This window comes from Oncorhynchus masou, chromosome 26 (assembly GCF_036934945.1).
Source record: "Oncorhynchus masou masou isolate Uvic2021 chromosome 26, UVic_Omas_1.1, whole genome shotgun sequence".
Lineage (NCBI taxonomy): Eukaryota > Metazoa > Chordata > Actinopteri > Salmoniformes > Salmonidae > Oncorhynchus > Oncorhynchus masou.
In genome coordinates this window covers 11,726,070-11,746,645 of record NC_088237.1, presented here as the reverse complement: position 1 = coordinate 11,746,645, position 20,576 = coordinate 11,726,070, and the positions used below count along the sequence as shown (strand labels likewise).

The following is a 20,576-nucleotide window of genomic DNA, read 5'->3' as shown; positions in this document are numbered from 1 at the left end:
CCTGAAATTGTAGTCAAAACTGTAACCCAAACCTCATACAGTATAAAAACTACACTAGCTAGTTGCACAGTTGATTGAAGTCGCCCAATTAGGGCCATCTAAGAGATGAGGGACATGGATTACATCCAAAAGGAACAGCGCAAACAAATATGAGGGTGTATTTACTCAGCGAATAACCAATTAACAAGAGAGAAGCGATAGATTGACGTCTGAAGCCACCAGTAATGTTTGCGAAAAAGAATAATATTTATCTCTTCTCGTTGATGGCGACTGTTTTGGTGAGTTGCAAAGAAAGTTTATAAGAAATGCAGTAGACAAAGGGTTTAATTAAATGAAATGAAGAAATAAATAGCAGAATATTACAGACGGATAGGAAAAAAGTGAATTTGACATTGCCTCCTTCAGTTTCGAATGACATGTCAGATCGCATACAATGTTCATGGTTGGCGTTTAGTTTTCTTAACCAGCTTGAGTAAGAGACGAATGCATAGGCTCGCTCATACTTTCATTTCATTGTATACAAATATTGACATTTGCTCCTCGTGACATGTTTTACTCTTTTCTACTTCTGCATATAGCACAAGGTCCAATTTCTGTCAACTCGACACTTCTGTATTTTGACAAAGCCTTGGCCAAATTAGGTTGCGTTTGTCAAATCAATGGGATCGTGTATTACTATGTAAGTATTTCGTTGAAAACCAAATCACTCGGCAGTAATAAAGTTTGCTGTCAATGGCGGGCATAACTATTTAGGAGATATTTTCGTGGTTTTAAACTTATGGGTGTGAGTTGTTCTCCATTCACGGTATTGAATGAATGAGCTCAAATGAGCATGCGCGATGTCCTGAACGTTTATAAACGAGGCCTGCATGATCTGACGCTGTTGAGGAATCGAAAGGAAAAAGTCCTGTCCACGTTGATTACACAATTATATGAGTCTTTCTTGTTTTGTGATAGTTGCTCTCAATTTCCAAAACAAATGTTGACAAAAGGCAAAGGCGTAATTGGTTCTGCATAAGAACAGTCACCTCAGCCCCCACCCCCCCTTTCCCTTCATCATCTCACCCCTTTCCAATGTTGTACACCAGGGAACACTGCCCCGCGAATGTCCCGTGAAATCATCCATTTGTCCCGCATTTGGTTATTTTAAATGTGGTCACCCTAGTCAAACATATTGTGTTCACGTTCAATAACTTTGTTAATAAATCGTTAATGAACGAATGAATGGCGTGTGTATGTTTGTGTCCAGTCAGATGAGCTAAAGAAGCATTATAACATGGTGTGGGAAGTTAAGAGTCCTCTGAGCAGCAGCAGTACTATGTTGGATATCACAGGGCCAGAGGCAGGTAGTGACCAGGGATTGGTCCTGCTCCAGTGTGAAGAACAGCTGCCCTCCTCCCCCGGATGCCCCACCAGTGACAGCCACATGGAATACGGTAATCATAAACCAATGTCATGTTTATGATGTGATTATACATGTGTAATGTAGGCTACGCTTTCTACAGGTGCAAGTAATGGCAAGTCATTAGCATACTTTTAAATTGGAAAGCACCTTTTAAACATCATTAAGCAGAGGGATGCAAATACATCATTCCTGATCTACTGTGAAACATCATGCTTTTGGAGCTCTGTTAATTCTAGCTGTTCTATTTACATATTTAATCCCTTAAAGGAACTCTGGTCAACCCAGTTATTCTATTTCTATTATTTCCCATTAGATGACCTCCCGGAGCTGGAGGAGGTGGAGGAGGACCAGACAGCCGCCGATGTGTTTCAGGTGGGGGCGAGGGTGTCCCATCAGGAACGTGACGAACACCCACACACTCACACGGCCGGGCCCCCGGACACACACTGGCTCACACAGCTAGCTCACATTGCCACAGGCCCCCAGAGTCCCTTGCTACAGGGCTCCACTCAGGTCGTCAGGTAAGGGATGTTACTGTACCCCCCCACACAAACAAACACCACACACACACAACACACACACACACACACACACACACACACACACACACACACACACACACACACACACACACACACACACACACACACACACAAACAAACAAACCTGCTCCCATTTTAATACTTCATAACTGTCCATTTCTAACTCCCCCAGTTCAACTCCCATCCACATCTTTGGCACCAGTGGTAACCTCCATTCCTACGCCCGGCCTCCCCACACCCGGCCTCCCCTGACCTCCAGCAGCCTGCCTTCTAGAGGCCAACACAGGGAGTGCAGCAGGCGTGTCAGGGTAAGATCTGTTATCCTACAGAACATCCACTAGGTGGCAACACTGGACCAGTGCAGCAAATGCACAGCACTGCTTTTACTAAGAATACACACACACACACACACACACACACACACACACACACACACACACACACACACACACACACACACACACACACACACACACACACACACACACACACACACACACACACACACACACACACAATTAGACAATTTGAAGTCAATCGTCTTTCCCCATGAATGAAGAAATATGGAGTTGTTTGAGAATATAAGTGAAAGTTATCTAGCTAACTAATTGATCCTGCTTTGGTGATAATCCCGTCTGGTCTCTCTCCTCTCTACAGGTCAGTAGTGAGTGTGAGTCTGCTGTGTACTGTCACTCCTCTGTGTCTGATGACGAGGACATGGGCTGGAGCCACTCTTGGCCACCTACTGCCTGGCACTGCTTCCTCAAAGGTACATATATATGCACTTATCGGCCAATTTATTAGGTACGCCACTGCTTTCACGAAAAGGGATTGCTCCTACAGACAGTGAGTCAAGTGGCTGTGGCTTACTATATAAAGCTGGCAGACAGGCATCGAGGCATTCAGTTACTGTTCAGTTATTGAACGTTAGAATGGGCAAAACCAGTGACCATAGCTACTTTGAGCATGGAATGATCATCGGTGTCAGGCTCGCCGGATCCAGTATCCCAGAGCCGGCCGCCCCCCTGGGCTTTTCAAGCACGACAGTGTCTAGGGTTTACCAAGAATGGTACGACAAACACAACCATCCCGTCAGCAGCAGTCCTGATGGCCAAAACAGCTCGTTGATGAGAGAGGTTGAAGGAGACTAGTAAGAATCTTGCAAACAGGTGGCCGCAAACAGACAAATAATGGCGCAGTACAACAGTGGTGTGCAGAACGGCATCTCAGAATGCAGAACTCGTCGATCCTTGTCATGGATGGAATATTGCAGCAAACGAACACACCAGGTTCCATTTCTATCAGATTAAAGAAGAAGTGGCTCCAGTTGGCACATGATCATACTGAACAACTGTGGAGTGGAAAGACATCGCCTGGCTCAACGAATCCCGGTTCCTGTTGCGTCAAGCTGATGGCAGAGTCAGGATTTAGCATAAGCAGCATGAGTCCATGGACACATCCTGCCTGGTGTCAACAGTACAGGCTGGTGTACTGGTGTGGGGAATGTTTTCCTGGTACAAGTTAGATCCCTTGATACCAATGAGCGTTTCCAACAGCTTGTAGAATCCAGGCCCCGGATAATTTAGGATGTTCTGGAGGCAAAGAGGGTACTGGTACCTGGTACTAGATGTACCTAATGTACTTGCCACTGACTGTATACGTCAATGTGATCACTTCCGGTACCCGAACGCCTGACCTTGTGCAATGACCGTTAATCAGTTTAAAAAATATTATTCTTCCTGTGTCCTTAGGCACTCGTCTGCAGTTCCATAAGGGTTCTAGTGTGGAGTGGCAGGATGCTGAGGAACTGGTGTCGGACGAAGACTTAGACGAAGAGACAGAGGCTATATCCCACCCCCTGAAGGTACATACTCATTTTGAGGCAATATCACATCCCCTGAAGGTACAATAATGCCAAGCTCAGTGGACTGATGCGTTCCTGAGCAACACAAATGAACAGACATTCTTTAATCTGGTCTCCTATCATCTCCTATCTCCCTGTGAGCCCCTTGTGAGTACAGTTTCCCATCACTAACCCTGTTGTGTCTTGTCCTCAGGGCTATGGTCGTGAGGGTCTGAGGCTGGTGTCCCACACAGAGAGCCGGGCGTTTGGCCAGTCCGTCCTCAAGCTGACCTTTGACCCAGGTGCCTGTGGGGAGTGGCTTCTGTCCGCTGAGTGTCAGCTGGACCACCCATTCTATGTCAGAAACAAAGGTCAGAGGCCTGGGTGTGTGTGTGTGTGGGTGATGTGTGTGTAACGTATGTAGAGTATAAGGTGTGTGTAACGTGTGTTTTTCTAACGTGTGTGTGTGTGTTCCTGTGGCAGGCTGGTCGTCGTTCTACCCCAGTCTGACCGTGGTGCAGTATGGGATCCCGTGCTATGAGGTGATGGTGGGTGACGTGTGTCTGCCTCCTGGACACAGAGATGCCGTCCACACTGACGACTCCATGGTGTTCGACACGTTCAGGAGGTGAAACCTCTCAGCGTTAGTTCAATAGCGGCGGTAGTGTCCATTTCTGTAGTTTACAACGCATGTGTGACACACTGGATTTGAACCGCAGCTCAAGACTGTGTTAGTCCCCCTGAGCTAAAGCCTCTCAGATCTCAGTGTGTGACTCTTCTTTGTGTTCCTGTGTTTTTCACGTCAGTTATGACTTCACTCCCCTGGACTCGTCGGCGGTGTACGTTCTGAGCAGCATGGCCCGGCAGCGTAGGGCCTCCCAGTCCGGCGGGGGCGCCGTCAGCCCCGACCAAGACACACACCGCAACAAGCCAATTAAGAGCCAGCGGGACTCAGGAGCAGCCGGGGTGGCTTCGCCCACGAAGTGCAAGCGGCCAATGAATGCATTCATGCTATTCGCAAAGAAGTTCAGGTTGGAGTACACCCAGATGTACCCTGGGAAGGACAACAGGGTGTGTGTGTGCGCGTGTTGTGTGTGCAAAAAAATCTCAGAATTCCCTGGACTAAAAAATCAAGTGAAAATATGTGTGTGTGTGTGTGTTTGCTGCCCTCAGAGCAATCAGTGTGATCCTGGGAGAGAAGTGGAAGAAGATGCGAGGAGAGGAGAGGAGGATGTACACCATGGAGGCCAAGGCCCTGGCTGACGAGCAGAAGAGACTCAACCCTGATTGCTGGAAACGCAAGAGAACCAACTCAGTGAGGAGAGAACACACACATATCCTATGAAGCCTATTGCATGGTGTTCATTTCAATATCAGCCCCTTGGAACTGTTCCTAACCTTTCCTCTCTCTTCATCTTGTTCTCCATTACAGGGTTCCCAGGGGAACTAAGAGGCGCAGACACAGGAGAGAGGGATGAGGCAGATGACAGGAGAAAAGAGAGGGAGGCGATGGAGGGGAGGGCAAACTTGGAAGAGGGGTGTATGGGGGGGAGGCAGTACACGGAAGACACATGCGCGCGCACATACACACACTTTAGTTACAAATATAGATGTACAGTTGAAGTCTGAAGTTTTACATACACCTTTGCCAAATAAACTTACGACTTCAACTGTATTTGGCAAAGGTGTATGTAAACTTACGACTTCAACTGTACATACACTTAGGTTGGAGTCATTAAAACTCGTTTTTCAACCACTCCACACATTTCTTGTTAACAAACTATAGTTTTGGAAAGTTGGTTAGGACATCTACTTTGTACATGACACAAGTAATTGTTCCAACAATTGTTTACAGACAGATTATTTCACTTATGATTCACTGTATCACAATTCCAGTGGGTCAGAAGTTTACATACACTAAGTTGACTGTGCCTTTAAACAGCTTGGAAAATTCCAGAAAATTATGTCATGGCTTTAGAAGCTTCTGATAGGCTAATTGATATCATTTGAGTCAATTGGAGGTTATGTCAATATAGGACTCGTTTTACTGTGGATATAGATAATTTTGTACCTGTTTCCTCCAGCATCTTCACAAGAACCTTCGCAGTTGTTTTGGGATTGATTTGCACTTTTCGTACCAAAGTACGTTCATCTACAGGAGACAGAACGCGTTTATACTTGCATACTATTGTTTGTACAAATGAACGTGGTACCTTCAAGCGTTTGGAAATTGCTCCCAAGGATGAACCAGACTTCTGAAGGTCTACAATCGTTTCTCTGAGGTCTGATTTCTTTTGATTTCCCCATGATGTCAAGCAAAGAGGCACTGAGTTTAGTGTATGTAAACTTCTAACCAACTGGAATTGTGATACAGTGAATTATAAGTGAAATAATCTGTCTGTAAACAATTGTTGGAAAAATGACTTGTGTCATGCACAAAGATGTCCTAACCGACTTGCCAAAACTATAGTTTAACAAGACATTTGTGGAGTGGTTAATGAACAAGTTTTAGTGACTCCAACCTAAGTGTATGTAAACTTCCGACTCCAACTGTATATAATATACTAACTGTGCTTGAACATAAGATATATTTTTTATGTCCGACTTGCCTTAATCTTCCAAAGCAAGAATGTATTCTTTTTTAAATCATTTTTGATTCATTTCAGGTCATTTCATACCTTATAGCTTGAAAAACATGAGCCCCTGTGGTGCTGTAGAGTAGGGAAAGGGGAGGTGAAAACAACATGTCTATTTTTCAACCAGAGATGAGTCTAGGGAATTTAAAAATGCTTCCGATTATGCCTATATTTGTATAACTTTATATGTTATTGCCATTTTATTTTATTATTACTATTTTCACTTTGTACATGCAGAGGGGAAGGGAGAGAGGGGTGGGTGGGATATGTGCTTAACCTTGTATTCGACATGGACACCTACCCCTTAGGCACTTAAAAGGAAAACCACACTCAAAAACTATCTTTTGGTGTTTGATACATTAGTCCACTGTTGACACCAAAATGTTTACATGTCAGCGGTTTTCAGGATGCTGGATTATCAAGAAACAAAGTGTCACTGGCCACATCATAGTTTTTGAGTGGATGTTTACTTTAAAGTAGATCTTATCTCGTCGTCTCATATCGACACTAGTGTCCAGTGGGTAGGGGTTGGTTTGGACCTGGGCATATCTTACCCAGGTCAAGTGCACTGGGTGTGTGACAAACGACTAGGCCATATGTTATATTATAATGATGTTAACATACCTATGGGACAGACATGCATATTCTCACTGCAATTATGCACTATATACACTGCATCTTCTGTACGGCGTATATGTGTCGTGTACATCAATATGTAACGAATAATTCAAGTACAACTGTGCGCAAGTGTAATTTCGGACTCAATCTCAGTTTTAACTATCAAGATTGTGAAATTGATTTGATTAAGTTTATTTATTTGTCTTCACCAATAATGCACAGGTTCTCCTGAAACTTGTACCCACAACGCTCTTGTATTATAGTATAAATAAAAGCATGGATCTGAACTGTTTTGTTTTTTGAAAGAGTTTCTTTGGGGCTGACAGGAGAGATTACTGAGACCACGACAACAGTTTGTTGTGATAGTAAATGACGAGGTCAAGGTTCAGAGAACATCTTTACTCATCCTGTTCAAATATACAGTGCTGTTTATAATAACCTTATGACTACTGAAAAGTCCAAACTTTATCATGTTAAAAAAAGATCCAAACATAACAAATAAGCATTATTGATATTTGAACTAAATTATCAACACAGTAATACCCCCCCCCCCCCAAAACAAAAAGAAAAAAGAAAACAGACGGGTAAAACCAGTAATAACGTTTGTAAATGGCTAGAAAGTCAACTTCATAATAAAATATCAAATCTAGAGGTATAAATACATTTGGCCTTTTGATAGTGGTCAACTATTATTATTTACATAATTTGAGATAATATTACAGAATTTCACCTTTCCAACGGAACATCTCTTACTCTCCATGTTTAACACCAGTATTTACACAAGTCATCCACAAGAGCAAGAAGAAACATACAGTAGATAGAATGACAGAATACAGAAAGGACATGTATCCCTTTTAAGTAATTACATACAAATAAGACGATCCAAAGGGACAGATAGTTAAATCAAATAACTCAAAAACTTTAACAAACTTTAAAAAGAAAAAGAAAAAAAAGAGTACAGAACATTTGGCATTAGTATCAAAACAGTTTTAAAGTACAACATGAATTACAAAAGGCACAGAATACCAGACCCCCTAGCAGCCAGTTGCAATGTGTGGTCATACATGCAAAACAGTATGTTTTATTCTGATAATTGGATGCTTAATCTCATGTATTTTGTAGCTAGCTAAGCCTATTACGCACAATTTGCTAGCTCATGTCTCTCTCTCTCAACATAGAGCACAGTGTATCTCCCAGAGCGTGTGGTGCTCTGTGTGTCTGTGTGTGAAAGGTTACATGAGGGACTCCAGGCTCTCTGCTGCAGTGGTGGCCCCCAGAGGGACAGAACCGTTGGTCTCAGGGGACTGTAGGGCCCTCTGGTCTTCCTGGCTGTCCACCAGACTCAACACGGCCCTGTACATGAACTGGTACTGCTCCTATGAGTGGAGTGGTGAAAGACAGAGTCAGTACAGGATGGGCCAGGTACAGGGTGCAAATTACGGAGGAGCTTTTGGGGGGGGGGGGGGGGGGTACTGTCACGCCCTGACCTTAGTTATCTTTGTTTTCTTTATTATTTTGGTTAGGTCAGGATGTGACGAGGGTGGTTTGTTTAGTTTTGTATGTCTAAGAGTTTTTGTATGTCTCTGGGTTTTTCTGGTCTAGGGGTTTATATGTCTATGGTTGCCTACATTGGTTCTCAATCAGAGGCAGCTGTTTTTTCATTGTCTCTGATTGGGGACTATATTTAGGTAGCCATATTAGGTAGCCATATTTAGGTAGCCATATTTCTGCACTAGCCATATTAGCTACACGGTTAGTTTTTGTTGTTTTGTTAGTTTTGTTCAGTGTTCGTTCTTTATTAAAGAAGATGTACGCTTACCACGCTGTGCCTTGGCCTCATCCATATAACGAACGTGACAGCGTAACTCTTTTCACCACAATTGGCAATCATAGTTTACTCACCTTTAATTAATTTTTTTACCACTACACACTGGCTACTAATAGGCCTAGTTCAAGTTCATAGTTAATACACATTATAGTCTAGTCTTGTAAGTTGACCTTGCTGTTTTTTTCCCAGGACAGTTTTAGGCTCATTTTAGGTGTCCTGACTTTTCAGGCTACAAAAAAAGGTCAATTTGTCAGCAGGACACATCATTTAATGTAGAATTAATCAATGGCAATCGCTGAATGTCATTAGGAAACACTTCTTGGTGTTTTGTAACAGATGTCTATTTCCATTCATCAAATGGCAAGACTATACATGCAGTTTGGATGCTGGAGTCATTTACGTCTTTATTATTAGGCCAACGCAAGCGCGTGCACTCAATAAAGACTCCTGAGTGTTATGGTGTAATTCGCACTCTGGCCAGGTGTGTGTGAGAGCTATTTACTTCCTGGCACAGCCAGAAGAGGACTGGTCACCCCTCATAGCCTGGTTCCTCTCTAGGTTTCTTCCTAGGTTTTGGCCTTTCTAGGGAGTTTTTCCTAGCCACCATGCTTCTACACCTGCATTGCTTGCTGTTTGCGGTTGTAGGCTGGGTTTCTGTACAGCACTTTGTGACAGCTGATGTAAGGAGGGCTTTATAAATACATTTGATTGATTAATTTGTGAGCAGTGTGTGAGTGAGCTAACTGTGTATGGTGTGTGTGCATGTGAGTTGTTTGCGTAAGCTGTTTCTGTAACGTGTGTGTGTGTACATGTGTGCAACCTGGACTCAGGGGTAGGTGTAACATAGTAAATGGAAATCTGTCAGAACCAAATTAGTGAGATATGTTCCATTTTGTACGGTATGTATTAATTTGTGGATGACCATATCCATTTCTTATGATATGTTATGAATTACAATTCATATGATATGTTACAAATTATAATTTGTGTGATATGTCACCAATTGCATTTCGTTCAATATGTTACGAATTTGCACTACGTATTGTTGGATTCAGTGAAAAACTTTGAACATTGAGATACTAAAGACAATGATAGATCAGAAGCGTGGTATATAAAGGAGTGGAAGAGACTGGTTTTTATGTCAGAAGTTCATGGTTCTCTGTAGAAAGACAGAGTGGTTGTGGAATGTGCTGGGTGGACGGGAGAGAGTCACCAGGAGAGAGTGCGATGGTGATACGGGTGGAGAGCTTTGGATTAGACATCAAGGGGGTTGAGGTCAGGTCAGGTCACCTTAAGGGAGACAGAACGGTTTATCACTTCGTCTTCCTGTGGAACCATAAGATGTAAGGTTTGGAGAGAAGGAGGAGTGCCTAAAGTGGAGTATATATACTTGTGATGGTGGAAACATGTTTTTGTCTGAATACAGCTGCGTCGACCCTTAGGGAAGAATTAAACTTGCTTAAGCTTCTCCAGTGTCCATGAGTTATTTACTCTGAAAAATGAGAACCTAGCAGTCTGATATGTTACAATTTCCAATTTGTTGTGGCTAATGTTAGCGTTAGCAAATTACAATTCGTGTGATATGTTACGAATTACAATTAGTTGTGGCTAACGTTAGCTAGGCTAGGGGTTCAGGTTAGGAGTTAGGTTAAAGGGTTAAGTTTAGGGTTTGGGTCAGAGTTAGCTAACATGCTAAGTAGTTGCATTAGCTAGAAAGTAGTTGCAAAGTTGCTAAAGTTGTCCGTGATGAGATTTGAAAACGCAACCTTTGGCTTGCTAGACGTTTCGCGTTGTACGACCACCCATCCACCCCGACCAACTCCTGTCCTGTTTGCTTAAGTAACCTTCTGTCTTATGCAACCATATCAAATGTAACATATCATACTCATTCGAATGTCCCGGATTTTCCTATACCATTTTACATCTAGTCTATGAGATCAGGCTTGTGTGAGTATGTGTGTGTCTATGTATGAGCTGTGCTATGTTCCCTGTGTTTCTGTGTTGTGTTTCTGTGTTGTGTGTGTGTGTGTGTGTGTGTGTGTGTGTGTGTGTGTGTGTGTGTGTGTGTGTGTGTGTGTGTGCTGTTCCAGGACATACCATGTCGTTGAAGACACCGGGCCTCATGAGGTTAGTCATCCGTGCCACCTGGTACACGTCCACAGAGCCCTGCTGCTTCAGCTGCTGTGCCAGGGTGGTGAGGGCACAGAACAGCCCCGCCATCGAGCCACCCAGCCTGACACAGACAGGGGAAACTATGCTATGAACCAATTACGGAAACAACACCCAAGTCTTTGTCTCAAACACAGAATGAGCCAACAACTCCTGGAACAAAAAAACACTTATATGGTGAATCAGTGAAATCAGTTCCCATCAGTGAGATAACACACTCTTCAAATAAGATTCCTCGCACCCTACCAGCCCTCAGCTGACCTCCCAACCCTAGAGAACACAGAGGGAAAAGAGAAGATTTGAGGAACAGAGGAGAGCAGTAACTCACCGGTCATGCACGACTATGGTTCCTTCTCTCCGTCTGCTGTCCTCTGTGATAATGTTGAGCAGCTGGAAGGTGCTGCTGACGGGGCTGTCTGGGTTGGGCCAGCAGGGGGACATGTACTGACGCACCTCCAGGACATAGTTATCCTGGGGAAAGAAAGAGAGAGAGAGGAGTGTGGGAAGAGTCTGGGGGTATGTGTGTGTAGTTCTCATTTGTGTGTGGTCCTCATTTGTGTGTATGTGTCTGGTTTGATCTCTGTGTGTGGTTTGATCTCTCCCAGCTAGCACATTTGGTTCATTGGAAGTTGTGGGAACGTATGTTTTTGGTTTCACATTGATTGTGGGAACAAAGCCATACGCTTCCTGACTGGTAAAATTGAACGTTTTTTTAAACGTTCTGAGAACAGAAGTTTAAAAACGGGAATGTTTATTTTTATTTTTTGGTTTGCAGCAAGGGAGGTTCTGAGAGTGTTTTACTCTGGTTCCTTGGAAGTTTTATTGGCCCTCTGAGAAAATAAATTATAGGGAATGATTCTGAATGTTTCAATAAGACTTTTAATAATACTGCTAGATTATTTGGGGTTTGAAACATGTTTGAACTCCAAGCACAGATAGAACACATGGAAATTAATTTCCTTAGGCAGTAGCCCTTTCCTGCAGTCAAATGACTAAATCACCTTCTAGTGGCCTAATGGGTGGAACGTTAAAAAAACTAAGAAAATTTGGTTTCTATGTGAAATGGTTTTGTTATATTTCAGTCCTTTGATGTATATAAAGTGAAATATTGAGATTCAAACTCAAAGTTGGATACTTTTCAACTCTTTATCTGGCATGGTACAGGTGTCTCCTTTTTTAAGCCCATGACCATGTACGTAAGGTGTATACTTTTGTTTCAAAGCACTCATTAAGATCAGATGTGGACAATTACTGGGCGCGGCTAACACACCTCAACACACTAAACAAGATAGAGGATACAAAGAGTTTGTTGATGCTGAGAATGGAATGTTTATGTTTGTTTTTTTTTTTTTCAATTTAAAGTTTTATTAAGTTTTCTTGTTTTTCAATCAACATATACATACACATACAGTGCCTTGCGAAAGTATTCGGCCCCCTTGAACTTTACGACCTTTTGCCACATTTCAGGCTTCAAACATAAAGATATAAAACTGTATTTTTTGTGAAGAATCAACAACAAGTGAGACACAATCATGAAGTGGAACGACATTTATTGGATATTTCAAACTTTTTTAACAAATCAAAAACTGAAAAATTGGGCGTGCAAAATTATTCAGCCCCCTTAAGTTAATACTTTGTAGCGCCACCTTTTGCTGCGATTACAGTTGTAAGTTGCTTGGGGTATGTCTCTATCAGTTTTGCACATCGAGAGACTGAAAAGGCGTGATCTGAAAGTGCTATGGGTCCGATTGTACATGTGGCTGAATTTATGAAACTCTTTGGGATAAAAATGTAATCTATACGGGAGTAGGTATTATGGACATTAGAGTAGTATGTATAGTCCATAGATGAGCTATTAGTCTCTCTCCAGATATCTATCAGTCCCATCTCTTTAGTAAGAGAGTTCAACATCTTTGCAGATCTAGGATTTGTGGTGGAGACTTGAGATGATTTGTCTAGGGTTGGGTTAAGGGTACAATTAAAATCTCCGGCCACCACACCAAAGGAGACACAATGCTCATTGAACAGGGTTATTATTTTTGACATGAAGGCAGGAGTATCTGTGTTAGGGGGTATATGTTTAATATAGTAATTGGTTGACCATATAGTGACCCAATTATCAAAATAAATCTCCCCTCCGGATCAGATATGATTTGTCAATTATGAATGGAACATTTTTATGGATAAGTATGGCTGTGCCTCTACTGTTTGATTTGAAAGATGAGAAATACACCTGTCCCACCCAAGCTCTGCGGAGTTTGCCATGTTCAGCATCACAGAGGTGTGTCTCTTGTAATAGCGCGATGTCTGCTTTTTCCTTTTTTTAGAGCACATAGTATCTTTGTCCGTTTTACTGCATGCCCTAGACCATGGCAGTTCCATGTCAATAGATTTAAGGTACTAGTCATCGTCATCGAACAGTAATCGAACTTTAGTGTAAGTCATCGCTGGGTAAAAGTGGATAGTAGTTACAGCTGCGTTCACATAAAAGGAAAATAAATGGTGTACATAAAATAATAATCTCTGAACACCCCAGCCGAGTTCCCAAACAACTCGACACATCCCGTTGGATCTATAACCCCCCCGCTCAGTCTCAATTCTGTGTTCCGAATAAAACAAAAACCGGGAACAGTTAGCAACGCACAACGTCTCCCTCTCCCCACCAAAGAAATGCCTCATCCTCTCCACCCCCCATTGAGTAAATGACACAGTTGCCCTCGTCCAGACCACAGTAAAAGAGGAGAGAAAAATAAAATCAATAGCCCAGCCTACATATACCTCCCCCAAGGGACATAGTGAACCCCAAGTAATAAAAGCAACAAAAAACCAGGGAAATAAAAGTAGGCTGAAACATTAGTAGGCCTAGGTTAGGCTATACAGCCCATCCCTCGCAGTTAAAGGAAAATAAATATAAATTGGATGGCTATAATGACATTTAGGGGGTGGGTCTCTGGATATCGGCTATATGTTGTCTTACCTCCTTTAGTAATGGCATTAATCGCATTTAGTCATTGGTCTGTTTCTCATTGACCAGGATTGTCTTTCAAAAAAACGTTTGGCCTCTTCGGGAGTTTTGAAGTGTCGCAAGGCTCCTTGGTGAAGAATCCTGGGCTTGTTTGGGTATTTGAATCCCCTGATGATGCCTCGGTCAATTGAGTGTTTCTTCACTTTGTCAAACTCTCGGCGCTTTCGGCGTATTTCAGCTGACAGGTCCTGGTGTAAAGCGAGTTTGGCGTTTCCCACTGTGATGGTGTTGTTTTTCGCCGCCTGTAGGACTCGTTCCTTGTCGGTGAATCTCAGGAAACGTATGGTGATTGGGCGCGGTGGTTGTCTGGCTGCTGGTGGGGGCCTCAGTGCTCGGTGAGCTCTCTCAAGTTCTATGGGCCTGTCGGTGGACAGGTGGAGCCACTCAGGAAGTTTGTCTTGCAGGTAGCAGATCGCCCAGATTGAATAGAACACAATTATTCTTTCGCCCCCTGTTTTCCAGGTCCTCTGTTTTCTCTTCCAGATGCTCGATTTTCTTTTTAGTAAATGCTATTGTTTCCATGGCATCTGTCAATAAGTTTTCCATGGATAGGATTCGCCCCTCTGCCTCGTCCAGGCGCCCCGCGTTTATGGTTATCTTGTTGTTGATGTCAGGCAAAGCGTTTTCCAGGATTGTCACTTTGCCCCCTATCGCACTGAGCTGAGAGTTAATGGCATCTAATTTGGTGTTTTGTTCTGTATGTTGGGATCTCAACTCAGAAAGGATGTCTTCGACAGAGTGCAAGGTTGACATTCGTTGTGCCTCGGGGGGGAGCGGGTTCTCTTGACCCTGGCTAATGGCGCTAGTTTTTTCTGAAGCTAGCTTCTTCTTGGAGGCTTTTTCCGTCGCTAATGCTCGAGTCCGGGTAAAAATGTCACCTGTAGTGTCGCCTTTTGTAGCCGCCATGACTTTTTCTTACTAAAGCTAAATGAGTTTGAACTTGGAGTGGAGGGTAGATTAGGAATTGGAAACTACTTGTGTGGAGCTCTTAGTTCATGCGGCCATCTCGTTCAAGGGTCACCTGATCCCCCCATGTTTATGTTTTTAAATAACATTGCTAGAAAGTTCTCTCAACTTTACAAACGTTTTCTTGTGTTTTTTTATGGAAAGTTTTCTTGGAACAATTTGAGAAGCTGACTTTAAAGAAAACTACGAGGAAACATTATGCTGAAGTACTGAAAAACTTGTTTCTTAACGTTCTCTCAACTAGCTGAGAACATTCCCAAAGCCAAACTAGTTGGAGAACGTTACTAGAACATTTCCAAAATTCTAATTAAATGTAACCATGTTTGAACTTTTAGGAAATGTTCTGTTAACTTCTTCGATATAGGGGGCGCTCTTTTAATTTTTGGATAAAAAAATGTTCCCATTTTAAACAAGATATTTTGTCACGAAAAGATGCTCGACTATGCATATAATTGACAGCTTTGGAAAGAAAACACTCTGACGTTTCCAAAACTGCAAAGATATTGTCTGTGAGTGCCACAGAACTAATGCTACAGGCGAAACCAAGATGAAATTTCATACAGGAAGTGCCCCAGATTTTGAATGCGCTGTGTTCCAATGTCTCCTTATATGGCTGTGAATGCGCCAGGAATGAGCCTACACTTTCTGTCGTTTCCCCAAGGTGTCTGCAGCATTGTGACGTATTTGTAGGCATATCATTGGAAGATTGACCATAAGAGACTACATTTACCAGGTGTCCGCTTGGTGTCCTCCGTCGAAATTATTGAGCAATCTCCAGCTGCGTGCATTTTTCCATTTGGTTCAGAGGAGAAAGGCAACTGCCACGAATGATTTATCATCGAATAAATATGTGAAAAACACCTTGAGGATTGATTCTAAACAACGTTTGCCATGTTTCTGTCGATATTATGGAATTAATTTGGAAAAAAGTTTGGCGTTGTAATGACTGAATTTATTTTTTATTTTTTTGCCAAACGTGATGAACAAAACGGAGCGATTTCTCCTACACAAATAATCTTTTTGGAAAAACTGAACATTTGCTATCTAACTGAGAGTCTCCTCATTGTAAACATCCGAAGTTCCTCAAAGGTAAATGATTTTATTTGAATGCTTTTCTTGTTTTTGTGAAAATGTTGCCTGCTGAATTCTAGGCTTAATGCTATGCTAGCTATAAATACTCTTACACAAATGCTTGTGTAGCTATGGTTGAAAAGCATATTTTGAAAATCTGAGATGACAGTGTTGTTAACAAAAGGCTAAGCTTGTGAGCCAATATATTTATTTCATTTCATTTGCGATTTTCATGAATAGTTAACGTTGCGTTATGGAAATGAGCTTGAGGCTATGATTACGTTCCCGGATACGGGATTGCTCGATGCAAGAAGTTAAAGTAACGAAATACAGAGAAAATAATGATTTTTTTTGTCAAGTTCCTTAAATGTGCCGAGAATGTTCCAAAGACAGGCAACTATCCTGCACCATTCCCAGAAGGTTGTGGAAAGGTTGTATGCAAAATAACCATAGGACAACTATGCTCGCAGCAAGCTCTAAGAAACCCATGGTTCTCAGAAGGTTATGTGCTAGCTGGGCTGTGTGTGTGTGGTTGAATCTGTGTGTGTATGCATGTGCGAGCTTGCATCTTGCACGTGTGAGTGTGTGGGGTTGGATCTTACCTGTGTGGCCTCCAGTAAGAAGTCGTGGACCACCAGTCTCTCCTCGTTGGCCAGACACATGTGGTCCTCTCCAGTGAACGACACTATGAAACCCTCACAGCTGATTGGCTGATCCTTACTGGGCCAGTACACACAAGACTCCTCCCCCTCACTCTGATAGGACACAATGGAGACAGCGTTATAGGTGTGATACTGTTGACACGTGCGCGCGCGCACGTGTGTGTGGAGTGCTACCTGCTTACCTGTGCTGTGTGTGTGTCAGGCAGGGAGATGATGAGCTGTGAGTTGTGGTCCCAGACCATTCTCCAGAAGTCCGAGACAGTGGAGGGGAGAGGAGACTGCGTCAGGATAAACTCCCTGCTCTTGTGGTAACCCTGGAACACAGCACAGACACAGTCAAAATAAACAACATGAATCTGGAACACAGATATGACTTTGCTTCGACGTGGTTTATGAGTGTACAAAACATTAGGAACACCTTCCTACTATTGAGTTGCACCCCCTTTTGCCCTCAGAACAGCCTCAATTCACCGGGGCCTGGACTCTACAAGGTGTAGAAGCATTCCACAGGGACAGTTGTGTCAATTTGGCTGGATGTACAAAACTTTGGGTGGGGGACCATTCTCGATACACACGGGAAACTGTTGAGCGTGAAAAACCCAGCAGCGTTGCAGTTCTTGACACACTCAAACCGGTGCACCTGGCCACCTACTACCATACCCCATTCAAAAGGCACAAAAATCTTTTGTCTGGCCCATTCACCCTCTGAATGGTACACATACACAATCCACGTCTCAACTGTCTCAAGGCTTAAAATCCTTTGTTAACCTGTCTCCTCCCCTTCATCTACACCGATTGAAGTGAATTTAACAGGTGACATCAATAAGGGATCATCGCTTTCAGTTGGATTCACAGCAGTTCCTAATGTTTTGTACACTCGGTGTCTGTAGTGTTTATGAAGACCATGTGAATGCTCTTTAAAGCATTTATAAGGGGTCGTTATCAAATGGACAACCTTGCTCTTACCATGATATAGGAAGCGTTGATGTAGTCTGAAGATTCTCCTTCCACTGGACATGACAGACACACTCTGGATCTCTCCACTGCAGCACACACAGAAACACAATCTATTCCTTTCAAGTGGTCCTAAAGTTTTGCTTGAATTTATTATATTAAAAATGTTCTGGTTTTCTCAGATAAAGTATTCCATTTGTTTATTACTCTGAATCAAAATGTTATTTTGCCTATCCCTCTTCTCTGCTGAGGTAAGACATAGATGAAGGAGAACCTTTTACTGGTATTGACTGAATGGCTGTCTCACCAACTACATGTATATCGTGTTGTGTGTGATTGGCTACTTCAACTCACCCGGCATGAGAGAAGAGGTCCTGTTTTTGTCAGCGTTTCCCTCTCTCAGGGCAGCGGCGTAGTCAGCCTGTCTGGCTCTGCGCTGACTCACCAGCTATAACACAACAGTAGTAAACATTACCAACACATTACCATCACTCCTGCTCAATGGCTTTCACCAATCAAGTCACACCAGATCAGTGATTACTTCGAGGATGTATCCTCAATGTGTTTGAGCAGGTCCCAAGTCAGGGCCCAGAAAGTAGCACACTAGGTTGTAGGGTTCCACTCTGTGTGTGTGTTCTGACCTTAAACTGTCTCTCCATGCGGGTCCTCCCGGAGGGCCCAGTGGTCAGCAGGTCCGTGACGTAGGAGTGGACCAGGTCAGAGGTCACCAGAGTGTCCCTGCTGATGATGGCCTCCACCAGGGCATCGTGGATAAACACATACTGCTCCTGAGGACCAGAGAGACATAACACAGAGAGAGACGTCTCACTCACATCACCTACACCAGGGCTGGATAATGACTTGATTAGTTGAATCGGCTGTGTAGTTCTCGTGCAAAAACCTAAATGTGCACCCCTTGGGTTCCCCGGGACCGAGTTTGGGAAACACTGCTCCTGTAAGTGTGTGCATTACCTCCGTCTGTACCAGGTAGTTCCTCTGTGTTCTGACGTGTTTGAGGAAGCCCAGTATGTTGACCGTTCCCTGGTCCTGGATCTGTTGCAGCATACTGTCCAGCACGATGTAGGTCCCTGTCCTCCCCACACCAGCACTACACACACACACAGAACATACTTGTGAGAGAGTTCCACACAACACAATGCTTCCCTTTACAGAAATGAATACTTGGATATTCACCTTCTGCACAAAGCCATTGGATCTGCATTCTGCTATTCAACCCTTTCTCAAGCAATATTTTTGCCAAGTCTTTCCCCCTGGTTGCTAATAACCCCCCCCCCCCCTCCCACACACACCCAGCCCACCTGCAGTGTACAAGGACAGGGCCCATGTCCTGAGTCCTGGCCTGGGACGAGGCCCGTACGAAGGAGATGACAGGCAGGGTGTATTCAGGCACGCCCATGTCAGGCCACTGGGTGTAGTGGTACTGGACCACCGTCCTCTCAGCACAGCGTCCCCTCTGGGAAGCCTGTAGGTACAACACACAGCCGGCAGGGTCAAACAGACTAGAAGCTCTGTGCACTGCAGTGCATCTTCTTCAAGGTGTGTGTGTGTGTCCAGGAAGGTACCTTTTGTGAGGTGTCTCTGACGGTAAAGGTTCTCCGGGTATAGTAGGCCAGGGTCTTGGTGTCTTTTAGGGTCACCAGGAAATAACCGTACTCCTCCTGGTTCTCCATTGGCCAGTACTGGTCACACTTCCTCTGACATCACAGAGGGAGAGAGCCTCAGTCACACAATGGTCAAAACAGTCAGATACAAACTTCACAAACAGAGTTATGTTCCATTTTTCTGCCCTGTTGAACCAATATTTTCTGTTCAAACTGTGTAAAAATAAGACACATCAACACAGTGCTCCAGCCTGCAGTCTATCTGTGTGACTAACTGACCCGCCCCTTCTCCAACAGGTTGGTGATCATGACGATGACTCCAACATTCTCCTGCCACACCATCCTCCAGAAGTCCTCTGTTCCAGACTTCAGGGGGCCCTGGGCTGCGATGTAGGCCCTTGTACGCTCAAAACCCTGACAGGAACACACATACACAGATCAATCAATCAACCAATCATCCAGTCAATCTTCCATACTACCCCTAGTCTGTATTTCTAATACCAGTCCTCTTTACATAGCATACGTACACATTCGCTAGTTGATATAGATAAGAATGATAAGGAGAGGAGCTACTTACATCAACAAAGTTAGCATTGATGTAGTCTCCACCTTCTCCCTCTTCCAGCAGTTTGACTCTGCTGTGGTCATCTAGAACAATAAAGAGGGTTAATGCATAGTGTGTATGTGTATGTCTATGTGTGTCAGTGTGTGTGTGTGTGTGTATTTTTAGTTAGTGTGTGTGACGTACAGGCCATGATGTTGATGTATCGGTTCTTGTTCTTGTTGTCTGGGTGGTTGGAGCTGTCAGTAGTGATGCCCATCTCCACTGTGCACGACTGCACCTCCTGTAAGAGAAACACACACAGGCACTCAGTCACACAACCCTGAACAATGAATGACCAATACACCCCCCCCCCCCCCCCCCCCCACACACACACACACATACACTGAGCCATTACGAACCAACACACACAGCCTGGCCGGTGCCCAACACGCAAGTCCAATTATCAAATAGAAGGTAGCATGCAAGAACACAACAAACAAGAAAGCACTAAATTACATGACAGCAGACCGTACAGCTACTCAGAGATGTGATCCATGCAACAAAGAAAACACTATCAGTCAATTTTGATAGGATAAAGAGAAAAGGTCTTCCTGATTCTGAGGTCAAAGGTCAAAGAATCAGGAAGTCCTGATGAATCAGGATAACATCTTTGATAATGTGTACATATCTA

General features: G+C 43.5%; 2 protein-coding genes across 2 annotated transcripts in view; one reads left to right on the top strand and one right to left on the bottom strand.

The window, feature by feature from the left end:
• Positions 1–326: 326 nt before the first annotated feature.
• On the top strand, positions 327–7,331 carry LOC135514805 (HMG box-containing protein 1-like). Its single transcript, XM_064938424.1, has 11 exons — positions 327–679; positions 1,250–1,436; positions 1,719–1,926; positions 2,120–2,255; positions 2,605–2,716; positions 3,699–3,811; positions 4,005–4,161; positions 4,274–4,418; positions 4,597–4,863; positions 4,964–5,105; positions 5,223–7,331. The coding sequence occupies exons 1-11, from the start codon at positions 548–550 to the stop codon at positions 5,238–5,240; spliced, it is 1,617 nt and encodes a 538-aa protein (XP_064794496.1). The 5' UTR covers positions 327–547; the 3' UTR covers positions 5,241–7,331.
• Positions 7,332–7,424: 93 nt separating this feature from the next.
• Positions 7,425–20,576, bottom strand: part of LOC135514801 (receptor-type tyrosine-protein phosphatase zeta-like) — a 53,365-nt gene continuing 40,213 nt past the window's right edge. The window contains 14 exon segments of the mRNA XM_064938420.1: positions 7,425–8,420; positions 10,970–11,105; positions 11,370–11,512; positions 16,706–16,858; positions 16,948–17,079; positions 17,732–17,808; positions 18,074–18,167; positions 18,361–18,507; positions 18,692–18,827; positions 19,039–19,202; positions 19,303–19,434; positions 19,621–19,755; positions 19,919–19,989; positions 20,090–20,186. Coding sequence (XP_064794492.1) covers positions 8,277–8,420; positions 10,970–11,105; positions 11,370–11,512; positions 16,706–16,858; positions 16,948–17,079; positions 17,732–17,808; positions 18,074–18,167; positions 18,361–18,507; positions 18,692–18,827; positions 19,039–19,202; positions 19,303–19,434; positions 19,621–19,755; positions 19,919–19,989; positions 20,090–20,186 — 1,761 coding nt within the window. The 3' untranslated portion in view covers positions 7,425–8,276.